General features: G+C 45.9%; 1 protein-coding gene across 2 annotated transcripts in view; it reads left to right on the forward strand.

The window, feature by feature from the left end:
• The window catches only part of LOC144791266 (uncharacterized), a 1,067,603-nt gene that overhangs the window by 928,239 nt on the left and 121,936 nt on the right, over positions 1 to 17,428 (forward strand). For both annotated transcript variants that reach the window (XM_078665920.1, XM_078665919.1), the window contains exons 5-6: positions 1,579 to 1,624; positions 9,482 to 9,550. In XM_078665920.1, the coding sequence (XP_078522046.1) occupies positions 1,579 to 1,624; positions 9,482 to 9,550 (115 nt within the window). The remainder of the gene's footprint in view (positions 1 to 1,578; positions 1,625 to 9,481; positions 9,551 to 17,428) is intronic.

Below are 17,428 nucleotides of genomic sequence, written 5' to 3' on the forward strand. Positions count from 1 at the left end.
TCTCTGCCTGATCAGAAGCCAGGATAGGGTTGGAGGTCAGCCTGCCTTCTCTAACCTGGCTTCTGATAGGGCATATGAGCGTATGATTGACAAGCCCCACTTAAACTCCATTAGCTGACATGCTGCACAGTCTGAGGTTTGTAACACTTGTCAGCTATGGAAGAGCCAGGCTGTAACAGCCAACGCTCTCACACATCCAGAACACCAAGGAACATGATGGAGCCCTCTCTCGTGTTAACATGACATTGCAGCTTCGTACATGAAAACAAACGATCTATAAGATGGTTTGTTTTCATGTAAAAATACTGGAACACTAGTAAGTTGGCGAGCCCATACTGTGAGGATCAGGCTCACCGAGAGGGCATCTGTGCTAGAGGCAGCAGACGATTCCAGCCGCCTACTTATACCGGTCCAAGGTGTGTTCCGCATAGCGGTTGTTTCAACTACTACGTGTGGTGTGGATTGTAGTGGGCTTTATTCCCTTGTGTGGTAATCTTCATTACTCCTGGTACCGTTGTCCTGATTCCATTCATTCCTCTCTCCCAATCGGCCTTTAGATTGGGGCTTGGTAGTTCAGAAGGAATGCTGGGTAAGTACAACTAAGTACTCCCAGGGGGAGGGGGTGGCGTAGGGATCCAGCGTTCCTTTCATTCTTTTTTCTGTCTGTGACATAGGTATATCGCACTACGTTATGAATGGGATGAGGACCAGAGGCGCAACTAGAGCCAAATTTCGGGGGGGCTAAGAAAATTTGGGGAGGGGGGGGCTGACTCTTCAAGCAATAGGAAGAGTGGAGCTGCAGGGGCTCTAAGAAGGAGTGAAAAACGGTAAAGCCTCATTAACAAGCAAATGGTCTTTTAAAGACCTGTGAAGTACTCCGGTGCGGCTGTGTATGTACCCGGAAAGCTCGCTCATCCTGGGCTGCCACACATAACAGGGGGGGGGGGTGCTGAAGCCCTTTGAGTCCAATGTGCGTTGCGCGCCTGACCAAGAGTAATGAATATTACCGGTAAGTACTAGGGCATTCCTGCAGTACCACCCCTTTCCTCAGGAGCCCTCATTGAGCAAGTTGGAATACCCCAATATTCTCGTATCCCGGAAATATTGATACAACAAGAAATGAAAATTCTGGGAGCGAGGAAACTACACCAACATTCCCACCCACCTGTAAACGAGGGTCTTATGCGTAAGTTGACATCCTGCCTGTGTATTACAAAGCACTGGAAAGCCCAAAGAAAGAATATATTCTTATTAGAAACCAGACCACTAATGTGTGAACTGCAAGTCGAGCAAACGCTCTAACAAAAGCTCGGAATGGAATGCAAATTATTTAACAGCTGTGCCTCCAGGGCTCAATCAAACATGCAGTAAGACCACTTACCTAGATTAAATCAGATCATTCGAATACATAATGCAAAAACAAAAAAACTCCAAGCCCCATTACGAATAATAAATACAGAACCGATTCAAATGTGACACCGTTCAAAAAAACAACTCTGGAGCCATTAATTAATCATGGTGTTGTGGAGGCGAAGACGCGAAAAACGACTAATGCATTTCATTTGTGTTTCGTTGCAGGGTCTGCGGAACCGTCTGCGAGGAGATCCTGCGAGCAGAGCGAAGAGTATGTTGTTTTTTTTTGCTTCTGAGCTATTTGTGTGATGTGCTCCTCTGCTAATGACCGCTAAGTACCCCTTGTCTTGCTGAGCAGGAAGCTTATGTCCAACGAATTAAGGTTTAATGAGAGGAAACCCAGTGATTGTGGCGTTTCCTTGGCACATGGGCCGCTGAAGGTTGTGTACATTTTTAGGTGGCTGGTGGTGGTTGCACTTTCACTGGTGCAGGGTGTGCGTGCCGAGGAAACTCTTGATTGGAAACGGCGCTTTGATACTTCTGCTGTTAGACAGCTAATTTATTGACCTTTGTCTGTTGCTGGTAATCAGCGAAAGACGTCCCTGAGACCCAGTGGGGATGCCAAGGAATTTCCGCTTTCAGCAAGTTTAATGTCAGTTTGGGTCCTCCGTGATTTGAGCAGTGAGGGATGTTGGAACATTAAGGGTTAGATTTTCGAAGTAACGCTAACAGGAACAAAGGTTTTTGGGGGAACTTACTTTCCAGCGAAGTTTTAGTGCTGCTCCCCCGATAGGAGCTTGCCTGGGGGAGCAGTGCTTATATGCCCCCCATTCGCCTTCCAGACTCGGTAGGCCCCCCTTTCCATTGGGGGGTTCGTATCCAGCCTCGGCCCCCATTGGCCAGGAGTGCGGGCACTTCTTCAGCGGCCGTAGGGGGGGGGGGGGGGGTTGGGGGTCAGGGGCGGACGTTTCCTTAGTTCTTGGTCGCTTTGCGTGCCAAAATCCAGCCCCCACTCATTTGTGTCTGGGGGGCATGGCGCTAGTTATGGCGACGGCTCTCGAGCCCCCTTTGGGAGCAGCCTCTGCAAAAAGGTTTTTGGGGGAACTTATTTTCCAGCGAAGTTTTGCGCTGTAAGGTACCCCTAAAGTAGTGCAAAGCTCTGCTTTGTTTTACTTAGTGCCAGGGCTTTAAGTGGGATGAAAAAATTGAGGGGGTCTCTCAAGGGGCGTGGCCAGTGTAATTAAGAACGTGGCTTAAAACACATAAGCGAAAATTCTGTGCTCACCATAGTGTGTTGCTCAACTGGTATTTTGCTGCTTCTGTCATTGCATCCAGATATATAATACAACAAGTAACATTACACCTACAACAAGCCTGGATTATTGGCTTTGTCAATGGTTGTTAGTTGCAAAGGCAACAACTACGACTTTGTTGAATATAATATGAAAATCCTTCAGTTCTGAAATGAGACTGTGCAAGAACTTTAACAAGTCTCTTCGAAGTTACCCCAAAGGCAGCGAAGGGTGGCACTGCTGTAGTTTAGCTTTTATTTTTTTCACCCGGAGGTTGGAGCAAAAATGGAGAGCCCAATAGAAACCCGTCTCGGCACCTGCTTTTTAGAACTGCCAGTGCTCAGCACCGGCGGAACCCGGCTAACTTAAAGCACTGCTTAGTGCCAAGGAGGCGTTAATGGGGGGGAGGGGGGTACATGGGCGTTCCCATGCAACCACCCATGCCTTTCGATGCAAAACCCTATCCACAAAGAATTGTTGTCAGGGTTTAGCGCCAAAAGTTAACACCACTTCAAAGAAGGCGTTAACAGGAGAAATGTTTTTATTTCCCCCTTTTTTCCTGACTTTCCATGCGCGCTGCACTGTGCAGCACACATACAAAGTGGGAAAAGCTTTTAAACTTGTATAGTCATGGTATTTTGTACAAGAAGGGTCATTCCTGTACAAAACCTATACTAGACTCACCCATACACCCTAGTGCTATGGCGCTAAGGTCTGTCCGTGGCGCCCGACAGCTGACATCAGCAGCAGCGCTAAGGGGATATGGCGCTCTCCTCCTCTCTCCCTGTCCTGCAACGCAGCGCTGCCTCTTTGGGTGCTGCGCTGTGAGGCGTGTATTTTTTGAAAATCTGGCCCCAAAAGTGCAAACTCAAGATAGGTCTCTAGCACTGTTTGGGCTAACCAGTGATTTAAATAGTTGAGGAGCCAAAGATGTAATATTGTGCCACATTACACAGCGCTAAATCTGTATTTCTCACTGAAACATAAAAGGAATTATGTGTTTTTGGCTTGAATGGAAGCCAGATGGATGTACTTCCATCTCAAAAGAGAACACGTCACATCACATTCCATAAGCAAAATATTTTTCCCATTTTCTACATTTTAGAAGTTGAAGATGGTGGCAATTGCCTTTTCGAAGTAGCTTTTTTGCTGCTCTCATAAGCCTCCTTAGCCCATACAACTCGGGACTTGATAGTGACTTGTGTGCTTATGTTTTTTCTACAGATTGCGACGGGCTCTACATTTTGTATGTCTTGATGATGAAATTTCATTGTACATATTAGGTTGAAATACCATTGACACAAACACACACAGATTAAGGGTTGCTAACAATATGTTGACTGTGCTGTTGTGCATCTGAATATTTGGAAAACTATCACTTTGCTTGTCTTTGATCATGTGTATTTGTGTACATACACAAACTGTCACGGCCCTTCACTTTCTAACTGTGATCTCTTTGTGGGTAAATTGAAGACACATATAAATGATGGTCAAGTTATTAAAGCTTTGCTAGTTAAGCAAAAAGACTATTGGGTTCTATTGTTGAAAAGAAAAAATACAGAAAGCTACATCAGACATGCATACAGCATGGGTAGCTTTTTCAGTCAGCATACAGCAACAACTGGTTTGGTCCAACTTGAAGTTGGTGGTAACTGTGAATGTTTTGCGACCACATTCCTAGTTGTAAAACCTTAATACATACCAATGTGATTCAGTATTGGGAAGGGACACCCTAAACACGCCTCTTCCTATTACCAAATCGCAAAAATTAAATTGCGATTCGATAACAAGTTGCAGAGTCACATTTTGCCTTCTGTACATGGGCTGTTTTGCGACTGGTAAAATGCTTCGTACATCTGGCCCATTTTATATATATGGTGATGGCAAGCTTTTCAGATTCGTTCCAGTTCATTTTTATTCTGGATGGTGCACATAACTTTATTATTTCGATTATCACTGAAATATTAACACTTTAGTTGTCTAAGAAATAGAATAGTGTCATCGCCATACATACAGAGTATTATCCTCCTGTTTGTATATGAGATGCCCCTCTGCGAGTGGTGTTCTCTGGCGTCATTAAAAGGGACAAGGAAGAGATCTAGTACCTCTGTAAAGGAAAAGCATGTGACAGTCTTAGGGTAACTACAACCTTCGCATGCCGAAGGGTGTATAATATGTTGATTAATTTGAAGAAATACGAGCCCAGTCCCAGTAGCTAAAGAACAGTTCTTACTTAGGCGCAAGCAAGCGAGTTGAATGACTTTTTGGCACCAAAACATAAATAAATAAATAAAAGCTTACCTGAACACCGCCCACCGCATCGTGCTCCTTCAGGCTTCTTCTTCTGGGCACAGGCTCCCAGACTGCACTGTGACCAATCATGATGCGGCATGAAAGCAGAGTAGGGATTGGCCCGAGCACTGGTAACTTGTACTCCCAGGCAAGTTGGACATGAGGTGTTTGGCCGGCCAGAGACAGCCAGCCAAACCCTCATGCGCAGTGAAGGGAGTGCCCACAACCCCCCCACCAGCAGTGTCATCCACTGGGCCTGCCCCCAAGACTCGTCAGAGTCCTGGAGCAGGTCCAGGGGATTGAAATAAAACAATAAAACTGTTTTAAAACCTGTTTTATTTGCAGGTGGTGGCGGGGAATGGCGCTCCTCCGCTCTAATGTATCAGCCGCCGCTGGCAGTGCTGCTCTGCGAGAGGCAAAATAAGAGAGCTGTGCAAGCTACAAAATTCAGGAATGAGTTTGCTCTTCTCATTTTTTCATTTTGTTTCATTTTTTTTAATTATTAACCTACTGTTGCTGGTAGGAAAAAAGAGCAATTTGCAGAGACAGTGTTTTGACCATGGCCATTGTATTGATAGATCTATGATCTGTGTCTGGCTCATTTAGTATCCTCATTTTTGAAGCAGATCTCAGTGTGTTACACTCTTCTTTGATTTGCACTGCATGGAAGCAATTGCTGTCAAGAATAATCACACTGCCTTAGTGCTTAATTTGTAAAACAATAAGTGCCAGGACTCTTGTCAGGAGGCCACTGCAGCTGGTACTGCATGTTGCCCCTGCTATGCTGCCAATGATTGTGACAACACAACTACTTGCCATCACATTCCTACAATTGTGACAATTCAGACTATTCCAGACCCCAAAGCTATAAGAATGGCTTAGGCAGCAGGTAATAGTCATTTTTAATGTATATTGAATTAATAATTAACCTTTGATGTGATCATCTCTAAATTAGCCAGACCACGCTACCTTGTGGCAGACTGCCACAAGCGCTGGTGTTGACAATTAAATGCCAGTGCCGAGCACCAGAAACCACAGGCTCAAATTAGGCACTATAAATAATTAAAATACCTTGTGTAGGGTTGTCATTATAGTTGCCAAAGGATAAAATCTTTTAATTTTTATGAAAGCAGGAATACTAAAATAGGATATCATAAGCACCAAATATATGTTTAGCACAGTAAATAAATTCAAATTGGTATGTGTAATGTATTCTTTAATTTGTATCTTCTGAAATGTCAAGGTATGTTTAGTGTTTAAAAATCATGAATTCAAATACAAGTAATTGTTTGCACTAGCTTGATTCCAGTTTTGGCCCTGTGCTTTTATTTAACAAGTCAGTGTATTGCAGGAGTTCTACTATGCACCTGCTTCAATTAACCAATGAATTTGGCAACAAAGTGCTGGATAGGATAGACCGTGTTTGATGTAGATGGCACCATCTCGCACATTTAACTAAGGGTGTCTATGTTTATTTTAAAGAGATGAAAGCACTGAATTAGAATGACAGATACATACACATGATTACAGCAAAGAGGCCAGTGATGGAATGGGATTACATGGATTGCCGTATTGTTTCCAAAAGGTGATCCTTCCAAAGAGGTCATTGATTGAATGGGCATGGTGAATTTATTATTCTATTATGCACTATAAGGTTTTCCTTAATACACTGAAAGAAAAGTGTTGCATACATTCAAAATACCAACATCTTCAGACACTCATATCTAGAATGAAGAACTATTCCCACCCTTCGAGGGTCCCTCTATTAGATCGGTCCTATGAGTTTCTTTGCGAACTCTGAGACCCCATTACAGTCTGCAGTGGGAAGGAAATCATTGTGCGTTATTCCACTGATTAGTGTTACTTGACAATGTGGACTTTAAGTTATTCCTTAAAATTGTACACAACCATCAGCAGCTATGAAATCAGTATGACTACTATGAACTAAAATCATCTTTAGTTCCCATGAGGGAACCAGCCAGCAACAAAAAGCAAAATGTGCTATTATATTCATGGAATTATAGAGATTGAATCAAGGAGTTTCTCCATAAGTTTGAAAGATGATGTACCCAAGGTCGTTTAAGACAATCTTGGCATTATCTTTAAAAGTGGGTGCTTTTGGGAGTGGTCTTTGTATCTTCAATATGGACTATGGGTGACCGTGGTGCTGGTTTTATACTTAGTGCTCCCCCAAAAAGGCTACGTTAGGAACTGTAAAGCCCTCTCTTCTGAGCCTCTGCTCTCTAAAACAAGGGCATGTGCTGTTGTTCGTACAGTGCAACACAAACCATACTCTGTATGATACAAGTTTTGTGTCACCAAAAATTGTATTTTCTTTGTGAGGATGCAACTAGCGCAAATTGGGTCTCTTTGCCCATTTTTTTCTAATAGGCCATTACCCTCTAAAACAAGGGAAGATATTTTGTGGAATACAACCCTTTTTATTTTTGCACTCGGCGGCCAAAACATAATGGGGTAAAGGTATGAAAACTTTGAGCCCATGCAGAGTCACACAAAGTGATGCAAACCAGTGCAAAGTCTTGAGAAAGTATTTTCTTTACAGCGCAAAATGACTTTTGTTCTGAAAAGTTATCCTACCCAAAATATTAACTGTGCTTTGCATTGCCTTGGACTACTTTGCATTAAGGGGGCACCCCATGGGAGGCACCTGGGCGTTCCTATGCTACCACCCATGTATTTTGATGCAAAACGCTGTGTACTCAAATTGATAGACACAGCTTTGTGTGAGAAAATGATGCCTCCTTCAAACAGGCATTAACAGTAGAAATGTTTTCATTTCTCCCAGCTCTTCAAACATTGAACATTGCCTTGGGCTGCACTGTAAGCACTAACTCGTTGTGTGAAATATTTTAAAATTAGTCCAAGCATAGTATTTTGTGCTGCAAGGTCGGCCTTCCAGTACAAAGCCTATGCTAGACAGCACGCGCACACCTTCGCACTGTGGTTCAAAGTTGTATGTGTGATGCTAGGCAGCCTGTTTGTACACGAGCATTGGAGAAGAGAACAGCAGCAACATATCTTAGTACAACTATGTTGTGTGATGCTCTGTCCTCCTAGCTCAAAGCAGAACTGCACTGCATTGCACACAAAAATTATAAATCTTTCCCACTGTGCCACTTTATGTGGCGTCATGTTACAGTGTGTTACCTTATATTTAGACACACTGTAATCTTGGGAAACCTAGTTGTGTGACACCACTACTTAACCCCTTCGATGCTGATGACAAAGCCAGCTCGTCATTAACGTTACCTGCGGTGCGCGGATGACGAGCTGGCTTTGTCACGATCAAGCCATTTTTTAAATTCCCGCGTACCGCGGGAAACCGCGGTAGCGCGGTAGCGGTTAAACTTTGATAAGGATAGATTTTCCAGCACCAGGTAATCCCAGGTAAGGGAACAGCAGGTCCGCATTCACCGGTCCGGATCTGCACCTGGTAACACCACAGTCGGAGGCTGTGGGAATGTGCCCCACAGCCCCCAAGCAATGCCTGTGATTTCACAGAGGGAGCATGGGCTGCTCCCCTTTCATGCCATAGCCTTCCCTTGGCCCAAGCGTCCTCGTCACGCAACATTTACAGGCCCATAACCTGTATTGAATACCAGCTGAAATTGAAAATTCCTGCTCCTAAATCCAATAACTTGTAATAATTTCCATTAAGGATGTAGTGAATGCACACCAGTGCTTAATTTGAGCCGGTGATTTCCGGTGCTCAGCACCAGCACTTAATTCTGAACACCCACACTAGTGACAGTCTACCACATGGTGGTGCTGTTTGTCTAATTCTGAGATCAGCATAACATTAATTCATCATACATTTAAAATGACAATTCAGATTGTTCCATGTCATTCTTATAGCTTTGGGTGGCTTGGAATAGTCTAAATTGTCACACTTGTAGGAGTGCGATGGTTAGTAGTTGCGTTGGTACTGCTGTTGGCAGCGCCGTCAGGTACAATGGATTGTGCACGTTGCAGTGGTTGCCTGAGAAGGGCCCCGGCACTTACTTCCTTCCTTTTTTTTTTTTTTTTTTTACAAATTAAGTACTAAATAGATCTGAAAGTTTCTGGCCTTAGCAAGGGAGGGAGTTGTAGTATTTTGAGAAATTAAGCAATTCTTTATCGATATCTTACAAGAATCCAAGATCTATTTCAAAGCTAGTCTGTATGCGGTGACGTTTCTCAACAGTGCCTAAGAATATCCTTTATTTGGGATTGATCCTGTAATTGCAAAACGTGTTTCACGCTGTAAGATTATCTTTTCACTTGACACAGTATGGAACTATTTTGTTGTACGATCGAAAACCAAGCAAGACAGCTTCAGCTGATAGCCTTTCAAAGAGCTCCTCCTTTTAAGAGGAGATAAACCCGTTTTAAGTGTATTTCCCTGCTTTCTGATGGAGGCCCTAGGGGTAGATTTAACCCAAAAAAAGCACTTTTTGATTGTTCACAAATTCTTTAGATGAATATGCAGCTGTCATTGAGCATAGATTCTAAATCTGCTTTTATCTTTCATTCCCTCTCCCCAGGCTGCAACAACTGTCTGCCTCCCTTGGAGAAACGGTGCATTCATTCCTGGTCGGTGCCAGATACAACAGGTCAGCGGCAGAGTGAATCATCTTGTCTTCATTTAATGCACATCGCCTATCACACAGCCACGCAAAGAAGACACAAACGCCATTTAAAACACACTGAGTACTGTGCTCTTGGTGGTGTGTTTTCATAAGCTGCATTCTGTCAGAAAACGTCAGGTTTCGGCACATTTTTGACATTCTACAATACAAATCATAAAGAGTCATGCTGAACAAAGTGGACGGAAGCAGTGCAATTCAATGTGACACAAAGAGATGCCACTTACCTTATCTCTTAGGGGCAGATTTAAATCTGTAGAGATGCGTCAGTTCTCCTGCACCACCATGCGAAACACTTGCACCACCATGGATGCGCGTACTTACAATACGGCGCATCATGGCGCAAGAATTGACAGATGCGCCAGAAATGCGGATGCATCTGTTGGCACAAAATTCACATATTGCTGGAGTCGTGTCGCAAGCACAACACAACTCCAGCAATGCATGGGGAGGCCTGTTCCCATTACACTGCATCACTCCTTACACCTGGTCCATGCAGATATAGGATTTTGAAGTAGTGGCGTCCTAGAAGTGGGCAGTGAAATCTTGTAGATTTCACTGCATCACTTCTACGAGGCTTTCCTGTGTGGGCACGCTCACCCTGCATACATTATAACTGATGCAAGTATAATGTGACGCAGGGCTTAACAAGGTGACACATCTCCCTTGATGCGTCACATTGTAAATGGGCCGCAATGTGGCGCATTCTTTAAGCCGCCGCTTTGTCACAAAAAGTGGCGCAACTGCGGCACAAACGTGATGCAAGGGGTTTGTGTAAATCTTCCCCTTAATATTCATGAGGAGGAACACACCCTTAGGCATTACTATGGAAGAAAGACTAGTGGCTATAAATTACTACTTCATTGGGAATACCTCTATGCCAGGAAACCATTTTGGTTTTATTGCAGCTGTGCATTATGACTTGTGGTATGGGATTAACAGCGATGTTAAATACTGCAATTAATAATTAAGGCATGCCGGGGAAAATCCTGCCAGCTTTCCTGCAAGGGGTATAAGTGTGTCACTTGCACTAAGGCCCTCATTACAACTTAGTCAAGGTGGTATGTCCTGGTTGGATACCCCTCTGTCTGATGACAACTAGCCCAGTGTTCTTGCACCCGGTTTTCCTGGGTGCAGGAACACCAGACCAATTTAACCAGCTGGTAATTCCAGTCTGTAATGACGCATGAGTTTCTGGCTAAAACAGGAGCGACAGCCTCTGTCCCCAACCCTGCTCGGGCATTGTTTTCTAGGCCATTGGCGATCATGTGATGCTCTCCACTTGACAGGGACACTTTCCCCTTCCTTCTCCAGCACTCCCAACCCGCCCATCCCTGTCGAGCACCAGACTCCCATTTCACATTTACCACCTTCACAGAGTGTGTTATGAATTTGAACATTAATACTCCTGGAAAACAGTGCAGAATCCCACCCAGTAAAATCTGGTCCGAATCATTATTCCCCATGGATTTAATTGATTTAAAGAACACATTTTCTGGTAGAGACAATATCTAGCTGCAGATTTCTTGCCTTTGAATTTCCCAGGCGTCAGACTAGATCCAGAAACATTTGCTTGAGCAGTACCCCTTCATGCTGTCAAATGGCTCAGTTTGGCTCCACGTGGCATGGTCAGCGTCGTTGGCACCAGAAGTGATGTCACGTATGTAGGCAAGTGCATGGACGTCAGTTACTTTTCATGACTTTCCACCCCAGAAGCGCAGAGCCATGAAGTGAACTGTTGAGTGTGTGTCCAAACTAGGGCCCTGAAAAGAGAACAACCCAAACGCTCCGTAACTTTTAATGTTCGGTAATTCTTTGTTCTGCAGAACAAAGGATTATCGAACATTGAAAGCTTGGGAGGTGAAAAAGGGAGAATGGAGAGGCTTTCCTCTCCCTGGGAATCACGGACTCCTCTCGTTTGAAAGATGTTATTATTATATACCTGAAGAACTGAGATCTGCCTAGAAGTATTATAATTTTAATATGCGCATGGCCACTCTACAAGGTTCGGATGCATTGAACAATTTTGAAGTATTAAAAGCAATTAAACAACATGGAAATGCATACCTCGCAATGATGATTCTGATACATCCTGGTACTTGTATGCGGATGATAGGTCGTCACGTGGCTGAATGGATTCAAAGCACATATTTCTGGGCAGTGATAACCTCGACACCTATGATTAAGGCAAGTATTAAACACTCTGCAAAGGCAAAGTTTCTCTTCTGTGTGTAGTCAAACGTAATCAACTCTGTCATGAATACTAGAGGTCTTCCAGGAATACCGAAATCGTGAGGAAGTAAGTCACGTCGTACCCTTGCATGTGAGGTCACATCCCCCTTCAACTCAATAACGTTTTGGCATTTTCGAGTTCAAACGCGCAGTCGTTATGATATTTTTCCATGCATTGCCCACTCCAGTGCACTCACAGGCTTCTGAAATCGTTGCTGTTACCTTCAGTGTACAGAGACCACACTGCTCATGATCTGATGTAATAATCAGTTAAAATGGTCAAGAAGGACTACTATGCAGCTGATTGCTACTAGTGCCTTGACGCCTTTGGGCAACTGCTGTGCTCTATAAGTCTTTTTTCTTCCTTCATTCAATCACTAATTTAAATGGCACAGGCTGACCCAAAATGTTAAGGACACATCGCAGATGGCGTGACTCAAGCTGGCTCACCAAAAGAACCCAGAGCCTGAATGCAGACGGTCTCATGCCCCATTCTGGATATTGTTGTTGGTCTATCGTTCCTGTTGTGTTGACATGAGCTCCACAGAGTACTAAAGTTGTCCATTTCGAGACAAAACTGAAATTGGCCCTAAAGCAATCCCCCTAGGTCTCGTTTATACAGACGCAGCCACAACTGAGGCTACAACTTGTCCGAAGATCTGGTCCAGCACAAAAGAATGCACATGAAGTCTGAGGGACACATATAGACAAATACCTCGGTGGAGTCCCAAATTAACCCCCGCACTCTCCCCCATTCCCACATGTATACCACCTTTTCCCATACTGTATTCCTTATCCGGACAAGAAAAAGCCAACGTACACCTTTGTCACATAGTGGTCATTTGTTGGCCACAGTTTATTACGAATACAAACAAACAGGTATATACTTTGCATATTTTGCATGTTATATCCTGACAAAACTTCCTTGTTATTGTCTCTTGGCCCTTCTGGGTCGTTCTCTTTGGTAGGTTGGTTTTTGCGCTCACTTTGCGTGGGGAGGGGTAGCTTCTGTCCCGGAGTTAGGCCCCCTCGCTACCTTGTCCGCTCTTGTTGTGCCCTGCCTTCAGGCGGGGTCTGGGCTGCGAGCGCCGTCTCCGTTTGCTACCCCCCCCATCATTGGTAGGCCAACTTCCTTCCCAGCCGTGAGGCATCCCAGAGTGAGTGGTCCTACACACCTGTCCTTAGGCCAACTCACCCAGCCGTGAGGCATCTGAAGGTGAGTGGACCTATTCTGGCACACCGCCCTCCGGTGTGCCTCCGTACCAACCGATATCAGCGTAGTTCTGCGCCACGCTTTGCCTGTTCCTCAGCCCTGCGACATTGCTGTTCCTTAGGTGTGGGTGGGTGGGACAAGAATTTGCGCTTCGCCGCCGGTGCTGCTCCCCCACTCCGATAAGATAGGAGCTTGCCTGGGGGCGCAGTGCTTATATGCCTCCCCCATTCACCTTCCAGGCCAGGTAGGCCCCCATGCCCATTTGAGAGTTCGTAGCCTGCCTAGGCATCCATTGGCCGAGGGTGTCGGCGCCTCTTCGGCGGCCCCCGCGGGGAGAGGGGACGGGCATTTCTTTAGCTCCTGGTCGCTTTGCGCGCCAAAAAACGGTCCCCACTAGTTTGTTTGTGTCCAGGGGCGCAGCGCTGGTTATGGCGCCGGCTCTCGAGCCCCCTACGGGAGCAGCCTCTGCATTAACCCCCGCACTCTCCCCCATTCCCACATGTATACCACCTTTTCCCATACTGTATTCCTTATCCGGACAAGAAAAAGCCAACGTACACCTTTGTCACATAGTGGTCATTTGTTGGCCGCAGTTTATTAGGAATACAAATAAACAGGTATATACTTTGCATATTTTGCATGTTATGTCCTGACAAAACTTCCTTGTTATTGTCTCTTGGCCCTTCTGGGTCGTTCTCTTTGGTAGGTTGGTTTTTGCGCTCACTTTGCGCGGGGAGGGGGTAGCTTCTGTCCCGGAGTTAGGCCCCCTCGCTACCTTGTCCGCTCTTGTTGTGGCCTGCCTTCAGGCGGGGTCTGGGCTGCGAGCGCCGTCTCCGTTTGCTACCCCCCCCATCATTGGTAGGCCAACTTCCTTCCCAGCCGTGAGGCATCCCAGAGTGAGTGGTCCTACACACCTGTCCTTAGGCCAACTCACCCAGCCGTGAGGCATCTGAAGGTGAGTGGACCTATTCTGGCACACCGCCCTCCGGTGTGCCTCCGTACCAACCGATATCAGCGTAGTTCTTCGCCACGCCGTCTGGGAGGCTTCCGTCTCCCCGCGGCTCCCCCCAACTACGTCCTGCTCTTCCTTGTTTGTACCCTGCCAAGACCATCGCCCCCCATAGGTTGGCCCAACTTAGGCATCCACCCTCTCTCTTCCTTACAAGGATGTCTTCCGTTTTCTCCCTCGGTGCCCCCTTGTGAGGCTTCCCGGGGGGCCTGCCGGAGCATGGCCTCCACTTTTTCTCAAGCTGGTAGGCCGCCCTGGTCTTCTCTCCTGCCCGTCTGAGCCCGTATAATGAGCGTACTCTTACCCTTGTCCCCGGGGGCCAGGACACTGCCAGCAAGCTGTCTGGGCCAGTTCTATTGAGGTGCCGCGATCATTCCCATTCGGTCAATGCTGTATTGGTAAATATTTGCTCAACTTTGTAGCCGCTTGCTCCATTGCACTCTTGTCCAAAGGTTTATTTATTTATTTATTTATGTATTTATTTTACGCTTTTGAATTGCCTTTGCTTATTCTATTGTCCAATCTATGCTCTCAATCACGCCTTGCCTTGTGACCTGTTGACCTTGCCTTCCCTTTGTGGTCTGCGTTGTTCATGGTCCTTGCAGCGGGGGGGGGGGGGGGTCGGCAGCCTGGCTCTTAACCAAAATTATACTAGCCTCGGCGCTGAACGGCTATCCAATGCCCCGACAGCAGGTCTGCAGTGCCCGGAGGCCACCACGTATAACATCGATTAAAACTGTTAACTGCCCCTGCTTTTCATCTGATGAGGCTCCCCCAGATACCTGCTGCAGGATAACAGGCTGGCGCCCTGCCTTGGGCCAGCTGGTTCTTGCCATGCTTGCTCAACTGTGTCTCCCCTCATCCTCCTACCCCAGGCTTATGTGTCTGGCTATTTCCGGTCGGGGTCGCGTGCTTCAACCCCTTCGGCCCTCTTGGTGTACAGTAGAAATCCGGACTCTTACCAGAAATGTGGAGCTCCCTACCACTTGCACGCCAATGTGGGCATTCTGTGTATTCCCGTGCTCCCTGGCGACCATTTCTGGCTTTGCCCTGCTAAGGATTGTGGTATATACATCTGTTTTCAAAACATTCACGGACACCATGAGTAGGTGTTTCGGTCCCCGTTCCACAAGTTAAGGACAACTGTTCTTGAGTGTGAGTGCTGTTTGGCCTCCTCCAACTCTGAGGGTACAGAAAAACCTGATACAGTATGCACACGTACTTTATGCCTTATAATACCAGAACAGCGAGCCAGACACAAATTGCATTGCTGGGGGTTTGGCTAGCGCAAGGAGCAGAGTAACTATATTGTAAATGCATTGTAAAATCAGGGAGTTATGCAGAAAACGAGAACATTATGGTACCATATGAATGATTGTATTCCCGTGCTCCCTGGCGACCATTTCTGGCTTTGCCCTGTTAGGGATTGTGGCCATAGGGAAGCAGCGGTTTAAATGAGACTTGGTCATCATGTAGCAGACTTTCCCACTTCTGTCGATTCTGATTGCTCTAAACAACGTAAACTAATGCCACACTATTCATGGTCCTGGGCACACTGATTTGTGGACGTCCCATTCCGACCTCTGACCCCCTGGCGTATTCCTTGCCAGTGGTCGACAGTGGGGTCACTGAGGCGTGTTCCCGTCATACCCTGAATTGCTTTCCGCTGGGGGACTGCCTCTATTTAACTTTCGTGGTAGCCAACGACAAGTGGCGAGTATAAGTAAAATACCAGAAACCTTTAGCTTTCTCTAGATTCCCGTCCATAGAAATTGTCTTCCCCAAGCCCTTGTAGACAATAATATTTTTCCAAATATCGTTTCTTAGTGATAGGAACCCGAAGGCCCTGCAGCTTGGTGCTTACTCCCTGTTCGAGGACAGTCAATGTTTCCGCACCTGGGCTAATGTGGTGCTTAATTAAATACATACACGGTCCCTAATGTGAGACCAGTTCCATTAGAGCTGCTTGCTTTTCTCGCCATGGCAAGTCACTGAGTAGAAAGGATGTGGATTTCAACATCTACGCCTTACTATGGATCAATTTAATACTTCGCCTAAAGATTCTCGCTCCAGGGATAGCAACGTCTGAACACTAGCATGTCTTTGCACTTTCAGCAAGTAGACTTTTTTTTTTTTTTAAGAGTGCCGAAAATCTGCCGTAGCCTGTTTAGTTAAAATGAAAGCATCGCAGGTTAGAGACAACACACATTCGATACTCTATATATGGCACGGGAAGCAAAGTCGCCCCAATGCAATGACTGCTCGGCCTACGCGCCATAAACACGCCATATTTTGCAAAACATTACTCTGAATCAAAAACGCTGCTTCGATGCGCGCAAATGTTTTTTTTTTTTTTTTTTTTTCAGTTTCAACAGTCACTGACCTGAAGGTATTGGAGTGCTTTACCCGGGCACCTTGTTTGCGTTACGCGTTCTGGCACAGTGGAGGGAAGAGGTTTGTTTGCGGGCGAAACCAGGTACAAAAGGGGCCTGGTGATGGTGTAGCTCCCCCGGCGAGGGGGGAATTGGCCATCTTCGGTCGGCCGTAACCCCTTACCGGGCTGCGAATTAGAAGCGGATGCATGGAATCTGCATGTGCTGCTCCCGTATCCTAGTGGTAGCAGTTATAAGCCTGTCCGACCTTCGCAACCCTGAATTTACAAAGGGAATGTAACCATTCACTTAGTGCCACAGGAGCTCTTACATACTATACCATTCTCTCCCAATATGTAACAAGGTGTTTTCTATTCCTGTGTCATATGTATCCTCGATTAACAGATATAAAAGATCTGCCTTCAGCAAAAACAGAAAAAAGCCCCCTTAACCGCGGGAGAGCCAGGAAGCTAAGGTTTTTTGTTGTGCCTTCCTCCTATTTCCCCCCTCGACCTCAGCGATGCTATAAACTGATAAGAGACAGCTCAAATGCACCGGAAACTCTTACCAAACAAGAACCATGGGAGGCCATGAAGCCTTGGCTTAACGGTACGAACGCCTTCGAATGCAGACAAAATGTGGTGGCGGCTGAGTAGAACGTGGTTGAAAGGCGTCGTGGAAGGAGAGGCCCAGAAACGGGCCTTCATTCTTGTCTGCCACTTAGCCTGACTCGTCCCTTTGAATGTTAGACTTGAGCTGGCACACACCAGTACAAAAACCTTTCCCTGAGGTGCCCACAATGCAGCACGCTCTTTTTGCTGAGAGAACATATGTGCCTGCTGTATCTTATGGCAACCGTCAACCCCTCTGCCTGGCGCCTTTTTGCGTCTTCAATTCTAACAAGAATAAACATAACCAGTACTGACATTTACCTTTAACTAATGATTCCCCCACTTTACTCCTTAAAGGTTAGCTTTGAACAACTAATTTTCCTTTATTGTTTGCCTCGTGCACCTCAT

The sequence above is a fragment of the Lissotriton helveticus genome, chromosome 11 (genome assembly GCF_964261635.1).
Source record: "Lissotriton helveticus chromosome 11, aLisHel1.1, whole genome shotgun sequence".
NCBI lineage: Eukaryota > Metazoa > Chordata > Amphibia > Caudata > Salamandridae > Lissotriton > Lissotriton helveticus.